The sequence below is a fragment of the Eucalyptus grandis genome, chromosome 5, assembly GCF_016545825.1.
Source record: "Eucalyptus grandis isolate ANBG69807.140 chromosome 5, ASM1654582v1, whole genome shotgun sequence".
Taxonomy (NCBI): domain Eukaryota; kingdom Viridiplantae; phylum Streptophyta; class Magnoliopsida; order Myrtales; family Myrtaceae; genus Eucalyptus; species Eucalyptus grandis.
Genome location: NC_052616.1, coordinates 56,531,017 through 56,544,027, shown reverse-complemented (window position 1 = coordinate 56,544,027; position 13,011 = coordinate 56,531,017). Strand labels below are relative to the sequence as shown.

General features: G+C 38.8%; 1 protein-coding gene and 1 long non-coding RNA gene across 3 annotated transcripts; one reads left to right on the top strand and one right to left on the bottom strand.

The window, feature by feature from the left end:
* LOC120293180 lies at positions 1 to 863 on the top strand. Of its 2 annotated transcripts, XR_005550881.1 has the most exons (3): positions 1 to 115; positions 316 to 553; positions 763 to 863. It is a non-coding gene; the product is annotated as an uncharacterized LOC120293180 (long non-coding RNA). The 2 variants fall into 2 exon arrangements; XR_005550880.1 differs by lacking the exon at positions 763 to 863 and having other exon boundaries at positions 316 to 654.
* A 1,261-nt stretch (positions 864 to 2,124) lies between these two features.
* On the bottom strand, positions 2,125 to 7,126 carry LOC104447030 (cysteine-rich receptor-like protein kinase 10). Its single transcript, XM_039312351.1, has 7 exons — positions 6,239 to 7,126; positions 5,248 to 5,385; positions 3,975 to 4,096; positions 3,607 to 3,817; positions 3,149 to 3,386; positions 2,868 to 3,018; positions 2,125 to 2,648 (listed from the first exon to the last, which is right to left on the bottom strand). The coding sequence occupies exons 1-7, from the start codon at positions 7,044 to 7,046 to the stop codon at positions 2,313 to 2,315; spliced, it is 2,004 nt and encodes a 667-aa protein (XP_039168285.1). The 5' UTR covers positions 7,047 to 7,126; the 3' UTR covers positions 2,125 to 2,312.
* Between the last annotated feature and the right edge of the window lie 5,885 nt (positions 7,127 to 13,011).

Here is a 13,011-nt window from a genome sequence, read left to right as displayed (position 1 = left end):
TGTTGGAGAATTCAAGAATGAGGTTGCTTTGGTAGCAAATCTTCAACATCGAAATCTTGTGCAGCTGCTTGGGTTTTGCTTAGAGGGAGAAGAAAATTAACTTGTCTATGAGTTTGTAAGTCTTGACTACTTTCTATTTGGTACATTCCACACTTTAATAGACTCTTAAGTTGTCATTTTCTAACTGGAAGAAACCGTATGTGATTAATATAAACTTAAAGTTGAAACTCTCACTAGCTTTTGGGGAACATGATGAAAGTTCTTCGAGAATTTATCAACTTAGAATAATTGAGTTCTAATTGTGTAAATATGCAGATATTGATAAGAGAACGCAGTTGGATTGGTCATGATGTTACAAGATAATATCTGGAGTTGCTCGAGGAATGCTCTATTTGCACGAAGATTCTAGATTGCGGATCATTCATCGTGATCTAAAACCAAGCAATATCCTGTTAGACGGTGATATGAACCCAAAGATTTCATATTTCGGCATGGCTAGGGTTTTCGGAGTAGATCAAACTTGGGCAAAGACTAATCACATTGTGGGGACCTTGTAAGTCTCAAATTCTTTCTTAGATGACTTGTAATTTCTTGTTTATATGATCTATCTTATGGGTGATCTAAGAATCAGAAACAACACCATGCTCATATACATGCTAATCCTTGTACATATTCATTGGAATGTGGGTTATTAGCGACTTGCTTATTTTATCAACTTATAATAACATAATGGATGGTACGACCCATGTATTTGGTTTGTAGTGGTTACCTATCTCCTGAGTATGCAATGCGTGGGCAAATCTCAGCAAAGTCCGATGTCTATAGTTTTGGTGTTCTAACCCTAGAGATCATTGGTGGCAAAAGAATAGTTGCTTCTTCCAATCAGGATGGTGGTGAAAATCTCGCCACTATGTAAGTTGTATTTGTCCTATTAGGGCAAAAATTATGCTCTACCAATCTAATTAAGTCGAAATTCCTTCACTGAAATAATTTTTACAAGCTTGGAAGCATTGGAGAGCTGGTACACCGCTCGAAGTGTTAGATCCATTCATTAGCAATGCATATTCAATAGATGAAGTGGTTAGATGCCTCCACATTGGTTTACTAAGTGTTCAGGAAGATCCAGCTGATAGACCCACCATGGCAAGCATAGTCCTTATGTTGACCAGCCACTCTGTTAAGCTTCCACAGCCTCGGCAATCGGCCTTCTTCCTCCAAAGGAGCACGGAGAGACAATTGAAAGAGCCTAAGTCGGACGAATCCACCAGTAGGTCTATGCCGTGGTCGACCAATGAAATGTCGGTTACTGAGGTCTACCCTCGATGAATCGTGATATGAGTGGAGTCTGTCTTTATGATAGTCTCACAGAGACCTTGAGATCCTTGGCCTTCCACAAGGATCATTAATGAACCATCAATAATCACCTTTGTTTTTCGAAAATAGGCTGCTAGTTGCCATGGGATCATGTGCATGTTTTAAATTGTGGCTTCTCCTTTTAAGGAACAAACACGACTACACACCAAATAAAGGCAGCAAAAAGTTCATGATATTTCCCTCATCATTGTCTTGACATTTGACCTTTTTTAGGCATTCCATTTTATCCATCTCTCAATCTTTATAGTAAAGACATCCAACCCTTCTTCTTCTTTCAAGAGAAAAAAATCTAAAAAGTGAGCCCACTCAAAGATGTGGTGAACAATGAGTAGAGTGACGCATTGTCTATGTTTAGACAAAACATGCCTACCTAATATTTTCGCCCATTCATTACATGCCACCATCTGCCTTTTGACCCATTGACTGAATAGAAGGGCCTGGTGAGATTTGCATTCCGCAATAAAGGGCTTGCAAATCCCACCCTAGTTGATCAGCGCCCTAGAGAAAAGCCTAACAAAGATGGAGCACCTACAACATGCAAGTATAGTTTTAACAACGCCGAAGCCCAACCAATTTCGCAAGTGAAGAAATGTGTAGTCCAGTTGTTAGTTAATGAACACTTCAATTTGATTATTTCTTCTTAGACAAGAGTAGTATTGAGCCTTATAGAAGCACAATAATGTACAAATGTGCCAATTTACAATGGATTGATGTATGATTTAGCCTCAAGTAGTAACACAATCTTAGAAGAATCATAACAACTATGATGGATAACACATGTAGAGTCTTTAAAATGCACACGACCCCCTTTTAGCAAATATCAGGTTATTTTCCAAATACATAGATTTTTGCTTATGGTTCACAAAAAATCACAGTGGAAGGCTAAGCGATCTCAATATGAGACCATCCAAGAGGAAAGATCTCACTTACACCACCATTCATCGAGGGTATAATTCAGTAAGCGACAAGTTATTTTTTGACGAAGGCTTAGTCCTACTGGTGGATTGGTCCGATCCAAGCCCTTTCATTGGGATGCCCAGTCCCCTCGATTTGCTTTGGACAAAGAAAGCTGGATGTCGAGGTGATGGTAGGGTAATGGAATTGCTGCTAAGCATGAGAACTACGGTTGCCATGGTGGGTCTAATAGCCGGATCTTTCTGAATGCATAGTAAGCAAATGTGCAGGCATCGAAGCACTTGATCTCTTGAATTTGAATCCACAATAGCCGGGTCCAACACTTTCAAGGGCATGCCGTCTCTCCATTGATTCCATGCCTACATGAATAATTACAAAAAATCTTCACAAAATTGTAGCATTAATTCAATGACTCATCAGGCAATATATCTAATTCTTGCAAAAAACCATATATGCCTAAGGAATAGAACCATAAGCGTTTTTGTCAGCTGAATGACTAAGTTTTTACAAAGGAATTTCAAATTCAGTTGACCAAAATTACAAAAAGTGCATTGCCGTGGTAGCATAGCAAAACTTACATATCTAGCAAGATATTCACCCCCATCGAATTGGTGGTAGAAGCCATTCTTCTTGCCACAAATGATCTCTAGAAGTAGTATACCGAAACTATAAACATCGGATTTCACTGAGAACCGTCCATGCATGGCATATTCAGGAGACATGTAACCACTGCAAAACCGAACCTTAGCCAAATGTATATTGAAAATTTAGATGCAAATCAATGAGCATCCTTAAATAGATAAAATGAACAAGTCTAGCATCCAATTACAAAGATATCTATTCAAAACCTAAGACTTACAAAGTCCCCACGATTTTATTTGTGCTAGCCTGTGTTTGATCAACTCCAAAAATCCTTGCCATGCCAAAATCTGAAATCTTTGGGTTCATTTCACTGTCTAACAAGATATTGCTACATTTTAGATCACGATGGATGATCCGGAGACGAGAATCTTCATGTAGATAGAGCATTCCTCGAGCGATCCCATATACTATTTTATAACGTAATGGCCAATTCAATTGATCGCCTTTTTGTGGATCTGCATTGTTGCACCAAAACTCATTATGTGCTAGCATGTGGAACTAATTCAAAAACTCAAGGCGGATATATTTTCTCTTATCGATTAAAGGTAGCTTAACAAAAGACTATAAATTGTTAAAAGAACAGAGTATCTGTTAATTTCAAGTTTTCCATAGCTAGTGAAGGCTGGAACTTTTCATTTCAAGCAAAGTACATAAGATAGTTAAACTACAACATACCAAATAAGAAGTAATCAAGGCTTCTATTCGGCACAAACTCGTAGGTGAGTAGCTTTTCGTCTCCCTCCAAGCAAAATCCGAGTAGTCGTACAAGGTTTTTGTGTTGAAGCTTTGCAACTAGTAGAACTTCATTTTTGAATTCATCATCACCCTGTCTTGAACTTTGAGATAGCCTCTTCACCGCGATTTGTTGTCCATTAGGAAGTTTACCCTAAAGTGTTTTGAATTTATCATTTAATTCCTTATCACAACTTCTTAAAAAACTAACAAACAAAATCTTTACACGTTTCCTTTTCTCTTCGGCACCATTATGTTCAATTCATATGTAAAGCATTCTTGATTGTTTATAACTAATATGTAATACATACCTGGAAAACTTTACCAAATCCACCTTCACCCAACATGCTTTCAGGAGAGAAATCATTTGTCGCAGCTTGTATTGTGGCAAAGTCAAATTGCAAGGACTCCACGATGGGAAGTTCATTTGCATCTGCATTACCAAAAAATGCAGTGCTTGGGAACACTATCACAATTAATAGTATTGGATTAGAATGGCATTGATGTCCCATTACCCCAGTGAAATCTTTCCCCTCTTGGTTGGTTATGTAGAGAAAAATTAAAATATCATCAATACTGAAGGTAATGCTAGGTCTGTTAAATGCGGTGTAGATGCTACCTATACTTTGAGAAAATTCCTAAATGTTAGAAATTTTTTAAGGGCTCATTATGTGGTTGGTCATGTAGAATCTATATCCCTCTGGCATGACTCATGGCATCCTAATGGGATCTTGTTGGATGTATTCTCAAGGAGAGTAGTTTACGATTATGCTCTTCTTTGAATTGCAAAAGCAACTTATATTATTTGTGCTTTGAATGGAGAAGGCCCACTTCGAGGTCTGAAGAGTTGATATCAATCTAGGCAGCTGTTTGTGTAATTTGTCCAAAGTCTTCTTTACAAGACCAAGGTACCTACACTGCTATTTCTTGTGACATTCTTACCTCTTCTTCAGCTTGGGAGATTGTGAGGAAAAGAGGCACAAGAGTTGAATGGTCAGCTAATTTGATTTTCATCTAATTTGCTAAGGTTAAGATTCATATTTTTGGTTGGCGATACAAGATAAGCTACCTATATTTCAAGGAATTGACATATAATCTTCTAATCATGGCCAAACTCTCTGTTTTTGTGCCATGAAAACACTGAGATAAGATCCCATTTGTTCTTTGGATGCAACTTCTCTAAGCAAGTCTGGTAGAGTGCCCTTCAGCTTTGTTTTCCTAAGTAGCAGGCTATGAAAGGGAGAGATTTTCATTGGTATTTGGTGAAATTTTTGTGGAATTGCAGCATGTATCTCATCTAGAAGGCCAGAAATGAGCTGTTACATCCCCAAAGTATTCATCTTATTGGTGGCATTATGATTGCTTTTCAAGTCAAGTATAGTTTTGAAAGTTGAAAGAGCATGAAGAAACGGATTTCTGTCCTTGATCTTTTCTATTATATATGCTACATATATATTAAACATACTCTTAATTTGTATGATTAGTATATCTGATTCCTTAAGAAAAATAAAGAAATTTCATAATTTGCTCATTTATATGACATAGATAGTTTACAGAAAAAATAAAGGCAAATAGTTGACTTACTGCCTTTTACTTTGACAACTTCATGCATCCTCTTTCCCTTTCTCTGAAGCATACAACAAGTGAGAACGAGAATTATCATAAAACCTCCAACAAAAATGGTAGTGGTGATGGTAATCATGGTAGATTTGTTGCTTTTTCCTGCACACGTACCATTACATATATGAGACCATCACCAAACTAATTTAAAAACATTTTAGATGAAAACATGTTTAATATTTATACATTCTAACACTTCACTTCACTAGGCTGGAATTAGACCTAAGACTAGGATAAGGCCTTATATTCAAAATAAGAGTTTAGCTGGATGCTAACAGTCGCCTTCATAATCCTTTGCATAAGAAACTGAGGTCAGAAGGCCTTATATTCAAAATAAGAGTTTAGCTGGATGCTAACAGTCGATCTCAATAGGGTAAGGCCTAAGAACAACAAGGGGACTAAATAGTTGCATTTGCTACGTTCTTGTTTTGAACATAGTCATTTTCATGATATCAGATAATGTAATTATAAACTTTTACACAAAATTCCAATATAGTTTTTCTAACCAATTATTGTCAGAAATCACTAATATGATAGTTCACGTAATACATAGTTTAGAGTAAAGTTGTTCACGTTAGTATGCAATATAAAATGGCTCAACATGATTGGTCGTCATGTTAGCAATTTATCGGAAAGGCTATGTTGACAAAATTGAAATATCTAGATCTGATTTGGCATCTAGTATTAATTCGGTATTTATCCTTCCCATTTGAGGGCACCATTTGTTTGTAAGAGATTAACCATTAATTGTTTAAAAGCGATTTAGCCAATTGTTATGTAAAGTCTAATCTCGTAGTGGATGTAGAACTGCTCAAAAAAGTAAAATGAACTCCCGTAAAATTCAAAAAACAGAAAAAAAAAAAAATGGGACACGAAAATTTTACATCACCAGTCAAATCGAGAGGACAGAGAGAGAGAGCGAGACTCAGGAAAGCCCCTAGAATTAGACACGTACCTTTGGATCCTTTCACCGGAGCAGGAGGAGAAGAAGGAAACAGGGCCGCCGCCGTCACAGCCGAGGTATTATAAAAGGGGAACAGCTCGAACCTCACTGTGCAGGTCGGAGTGAACGACCTCCCCCCTCGCTTCCCCTGAGGTAGATCTGCGATCACCGCCCGGAGGCACGTGTTACAGTCCGAGCCCTTCAAGTCCGACGAGCACTGCGCAAGTGTGTACAGCTTCTGCGAGCTCGTGAAGCTCGCCTCCACGACCGCAAACTTCTTCCCCGATTCGCTGCCCGAAGCCCTCCCTGCCGCGACGTTCATGGCCTCTCCTAGCAGGTGCACGAACCGATCTGGTTCAGCAACGTCCCCGGTGTCCGGTATCGTTTCTAGAGGTACGGTCTCCATCACCGAGTAAATGGACTGGTCCGAGTACCTCAACATGCACTCGTCGTACCAGATCAACGAGGATCTCCTGTCGGGGCACCGCTGGAGGATGTCTTTCGTTGCCGTAGCCACGCACTCGCCGCATGTGGCAGTGCTGACGTCACCGCGGCAGAGGAAGAGCCCATAGGCACGGTCGAGAGCGTCCTTCCCGGCAGTGGCGTTGGCGAAACCGTCGGAGTTGTTGGTGGCAGCGGAGGAGAGGGAAGAGAGGAGGGCGTTGAGGTTGGATCGGTAGGTGGAGTTGGAAGCGAAGAGCGAGGTGTCTGGGCAGTCGTGCCATTGATAAGTAGGTGCAGCTTCAGTAGTACGACTGGAATTGCTGAGAAAATTGTGCAAGAGGAAGAGGGCGAGGGAGATGAAGAAGTGAAAATTCATGGTCTGATGATCACTAGTTTGCTTGCGGAACTGAAAGTTATCGAAAGAAGGAAGAGAATGCTGCTCCGTACTCTCGGAAAAATATCTTGGAAAAATGTTTAGAGGTACTAAACGAAGCCTAAGGAGTCGTTTAGGGCGCGCTTGTTTGCACCTTGTTTCTATTCCTGGAACAAAAATTTCTGTTTTTGTTTCTGGAACAAAAAAAGGAACAAACGCGTTTGTTTGTGTTTTTGTTCAAAACTATTTTTTTGTTCCCGAAACACATTTAGAACAGAAACAAAAACAAAAAAAAAGTTGTTTCTTATTTACTGGAACAAAATCTAAAAACACTTTTTTTTTCTTCTTCTTTTTTCTTTGGCTGAGTCGCTGGCCTTGGCCATGGCCGGCGATCCAGAGCCGATTGCAGCCAGCGGCCTCGCCCGGCCACGGCGAGGCTCGCGACCCCCTAGTGAGGCCTCGAGCCCGGCCGCCGGCGAGGCCGCCGGCCCTCGTCGACCGGTCGCCACCCATGGCGAGGCCGGCGACCAGCCAAAAGAAGAAAAAGAAAAAGAAAAAAAGAAAAAAAGGAAAAATAAATAAGAAAAATAAGAAAGAAAATAGAAAAATAAAATAAAAATATTAAAAAATTAAAAAAGAAATAAAAATTATACAAATTTATCAAACGTGTTTCTATTCTTTTTATATTTACGGAACAGATTTACAAACACGTTTTTTTGTTCAAAAATTGTTCCCCTGAACAAAAATACTTTTTTTCTATTTCGTTCCCCGAAACAACTTTTAAAACGTAAACGTTACCAAACGCACCCTTAGTGACGGGACCAACATTGTACTAAGACGTACGAACGAGCCAAGTGAGATGACGGTTTTTGTGGCCCAGGAGAGAGGTGAGACGACAGCTTCAGTTGGGCACCCAAAGAAAAGGGTGCGCTCCTTTCGAAGTAAAGTAAGTGATTGAAAAGGCATTTTTTTAAAAACAATCGTTTATACTGTTTATAATAAAAATAGTTTTCATTATTACCAAAAATAATTAAGCGTAAGTCGATATTGATAATGATAATATTTTCCGTTGATTAATTTTTTCAAATGATATATGCACTCATTTTTTCGAAAAATATTTTCCAAATATCTCATTCTTTGCAAAATGAACACAATATATGAAAATTTATCATGATATTAAGCAAGTATAAAGTTTTCATTATTGTTCTTAACATTCGAAGCTTTGCCGCTTTATACACACACATGTGAAATGTTACACTCAAGTTTTTTTATAATCATTTTAGCAAATATTTAATCATAACAAACCTCTAATTTTGCATTTGTAATTGTTTTGCATATTTTAATCTCAATAATTATATATAAGGATACCACAAGTGTCATAATTTTCGTATAACTCAAATTTTGTGTCATAACTTTTTTCAACTACTAGAATGTCATGACTTTTGAAAAGACGTTAACTTGAGTGCTATAACATTTTAAAAAATCATTCATCAAAGTGCTAAGAATCTGATGTAGTATAGTAATTGTAGTACACATTTAAGTTCTGACACTAAGTGATAAAAAAAAATTACAGTATTCAAGTGAATATTATATATAAGTTCTGACACTGAGTAATAAAAATAAAATTATGACATCTAAGTGAGCGATAAATGAAACTTATGACACTTGTGATATCATTTTTCCCAATAATTGATTATGTATATATAGATATATTGAGGAGATTTTGGAAGAGACAACACTATAGGATACCTATCGCGACCACCCCGAAGAGGGTTGGACTACCTAGGATTTGGCTAATGGATTGCTAAATCTAAATTTAGCTTGGGCTCTCCCAAGTATATACTAATTCGCGACTTAAGTTCAAGTTTTTTTAGCATGCAAATGAATTTTAACTAGGAGTCGCAACTAATCAATTTTTTGTAGTGTCACGACCTAAAATTCGGGTACACCACCTAAATTTAGGCTAATAGATTATTAAGCCTAGACTTAACTCGGATTCTCCCAAATCGATACCAATTCGCGATTTAAGTTCAAATTTTTTAACATGCAAATAGATTTTATCTAGGAGTTGCCACTAATCAGTTTACGGTAGGTGGATTAGATATCTAAGTAAAATAAAGAGATGATTATTTTACTCCTACGAACCAGAGACTTTGGGTACGAGGACTTGGTTACACTAGACTTCTCTAATACCCTTTTGGTACCATTTCTTTTATTTTCAAAAATATTTTTACAAACAGTTTGGATTGATTTTAAATTTATTTCCCTAACATGTGAGGTGATCATGTGGGTGTGCAAACCATCAATTTAACACCAAAAAAAAAGAAAAAGAAATGAATGAATTGTAGGACTTACCCTGTAATTACGAAAACATCTACATTGCTAGATCAGAATTCACACCAACAACCTTAAATATGATTTATAATTAACACACAATTTCTTTTTTTTTTTCATTTTCACTTAATTAATGAGAATCATGCTTTATGCAATACAATATAACTAAATGATCTACTTCTAATAACATGCAATTTCTAATTAAATGGATCTAGCAAAAATCACTAAATGACATGCATTTCATGAATCTAATTCTATATGACATACACATGAATCTATCCTAGAAAATAAAACTAATTTATTCTAAGACATTTTTTTTTGTATTTTTTTTTATGAAATTCGAAATTAGAAAAATGTGAAAATTATCTAGCTAGATTAATAAGATTCTATCCAAGTCAGGCTAAACCCTAATTTAACCAAGATATTATCTTAACTTAGCAATCTCTATCCTAAAATGCAGTCTATCTAAAAAGATTAATCTAAACGCCTTAATTCTACATGACATATGTATGGTGATTTTTTTATTTTTTTATTTTATGAAATTCGAAATTTAAAATTGCCACATAATTAAACATGCAACTTAAGTTAAACAAAAACTAACATCCTAAACGAATGCATTTTTTTGGATTTTTTTTTTTTAAAAATTCGAAATAAAATCCCTATTCTAAATATGCAAGATAACAATAAATATTCTAAAACAAACCTAATCCTAACTCAAATATTTTTTGGATTTTTCCTTTTAACAAAATAAAATTGATTCTATCAACATGACAGTAAATCGATATAAGATATGATTGATATCTATAAATTGGCGAACCATATCTTGCACATAAAATCAGGTTTGCCAATTTTTAAATAAATCGCGAATCGAATCTCGGACGTGAGATTGAATCAACGATTTTGCAAGCGATTACAAGTCAGATTTTGAGTGCGAAAATCGGATTGTCAATCCCAAATTTCGAAGGCAGTTTCATGTTAGGCAATCTCAATCTTACATTAAGGAATAATTATACTAAAAAGAACAAGTAAAAAAAAAAAAAATTAAAAAATAAAATAAATAGAAAACTACCTAATGTGATTTACTTTTTTTCCTTTGTTTCCACACAATGGCTTGGCGGCTCGTGGTGGTCGCCAAGGGTGGCTGGCCGTCGGTCCGCGAGGGGAACTCCGGCGAGGGCGAACCGGAAAGGGGCGGCACTCGGGCGCGGGACAGCCGGTGGAACAGGGCGTCGCGGTCGAGCTGTCGGCGTTCGGACTCCGGCAAAGTGCGTCACGGCCAAAGGACTCCGGGTGCGGTCGTCGCGAGCGAAGGGCTACGATCCGCTCGGTGGTCGCTCGGGTGGAGGGCTGACGAAACGGATCACCGGCCAAGGCGGGGCGGCGTTGCGTGTCTCGGGCGGGGGTTCGGCGCGGGGAGCGAGAGGACTCACGGCTTCGAGTGGGCGGAGCAAACAGCAGCAGCGTTGCAAGGGGTCGGCGAGTGGAAGAAGCCGGGTCGCGGCCGTTGGCGTTGAAGACGGAGGCAGCAGCAGCGACGGTGGACGTGCGGACAATTGGGCAACAGGGATGTCACGATGGTGCGGCACGAGGCCGACTCCCGGGTGAACAGGGGCGTCGGGCGTCGAGTGCTGCTGACGGTGCCACTCGGGAAGCTTGGAGCAACGTGCGGGGTGTCACTCGAAAAGCGGGGGCTGCTTTGTGTCGATCGAAGCGAGGCTGGCGCGTCGGGGTTGTTGCAGCGGGCAGATCTGGAGCAGCGGCAGCCAACGCGAGCATAGCAGACCGGCAGCGTGGCAGCGTCGTGGCAACGTCGCAGTAGCAGCGGAACCGGCTGGGGAGAGCAAAACGGGCGGAGAGAGTTGAGGAAGACGATGAACAGAAACGTCAATCACCCCTCCTTTGGCCGCTTCTGCTTTTTCATTTTCCCCAAAGCACCGAAGGCCTCTTTTCTTTCTTCTTTGCTTTTTTATTCCTCTTGACCTCGAAAAGAAAACCCTAGAGAAGTCCCCTCTCTCATGTTTTTCTCTCTGAAATTTTTCCCCATTTAATGTGGCCGAATATCTCAATTGCGTGGCCTTCTACCGAAACCCTACACGAGTAACTTTTTTATAGATCAAAGATTAGGGTTTAATTTCCTTTTCAAATCAACATCCGTGAAAAAACTCATAATGAGATTTTGTGAGAGACTAAAAAAGACTCTTCACTAAGAAATCGAGATCACCAAATTACAAAATCTTTTTTGATTTTTAGTGAAATCCAGTCAGTGGGCTATCAGTGTGGGAGAGTGGACATAAGCTTGATCTAAGTCGAATCACTATAAATCTTGTGTTCTTATTCTTTTCCCTAAACTCTTTTATTTTGATTTGTAACTCTAATTAACTATTTAAGCTTAAACTCTTTTATTTTGTTTGAAATTTTATTTAATTGCTAAAGTTTGAATTCATTTGTGATTTTTTTTTTTAAAGACATTAGTTCTACTAAACTTTGTGAAGATATTTGTTCACACCTATTCACTCCCTCTAGGTGTTCTACTAGTCCTTTCACATGCCATCAATAAAGAAAGTTTCAAACAGATTTTGGCTCTCTTTTTGTACAATTTTGCCCATCACCTATCGATTTCTTCTAGTAGTGTTAGTTCAGTTACGTAACTACAACAATACCTTTTTTAGAAAGACTTTGAAAGGAAAACGGCGAAACAAGTCAGCTCATGTTGTGGGCGTGCTGTGTTTGAGTGTCGGTACATAACTTGTTCAAGAATAAGATTATTGGGAATCAATTTACTTCAGATACGATTATCTTCTCCTGGTATCCGTTAATTTAATAAGCTATCTTTTTTTGAATTTCCTAGCACCCACCTGACAAAACATTAAAGTATTCAAACATTAAAAGTCATGCGGTATAATTATACCAGCTAGTGATGACAGTAAGATTTTTGGGCACGTTTGTTTATGTTTCCGTTCAAAAATTGTTCTGGGGAACATAAATAGAAAAAAACTATTTTTGTTCCAGGGAACAATTTTTTACTAGAAAGATGTGTTTGGTAAACTTGTTCCGGGAATAAAAAATGAATAGAAACACGTTTGGTAAATTTTTATTCTTTTTTTATTTCTTTTAATTTTTAATATTTTTTAATATTTTTATTTTTTCTTTCTTTTTTCTTTTTTTCTTTTTACTTCTTTTGGCCGGTCGCCGGCCTCGGCCATGGCCGGGCGACCGACCGACGAGGGTCGGTGGCCTCGCCCGGCCACGGCCCGAGCTTGTCGGTCCCTAGCGAGGACGAGCCTCGCCCAGCCACCGGCAAGGCTCGGCCTCGCCTTGGCTGGGCAAGATCGGGCTCGCCTAGATTCAGCGAGGCCAAGCCTCGCCCGGTGGTTGGGCGAGCTCGGCCTCGCTAGATCCGGGTGAGCTCGAGCTCGCCCAGCCAAGGCGAGGCTGAGCCTCACCAGAGGACAGCGAGGTCGCCGACCCTCGACAGCCGGTCGCCGGCCATGGCCGAGGCTAGCGACCGGCCAAAGAAAAAAGAAGAAAAAAAGAAGAAGAAAAAAAAGAGAAGAAAAGATATAAGAGAGAAAATTTGTTCTTCAAAAGTGTTTTACGGAACAAAAAAATAACCTTTTTGGTTTTTTTTTTTTGT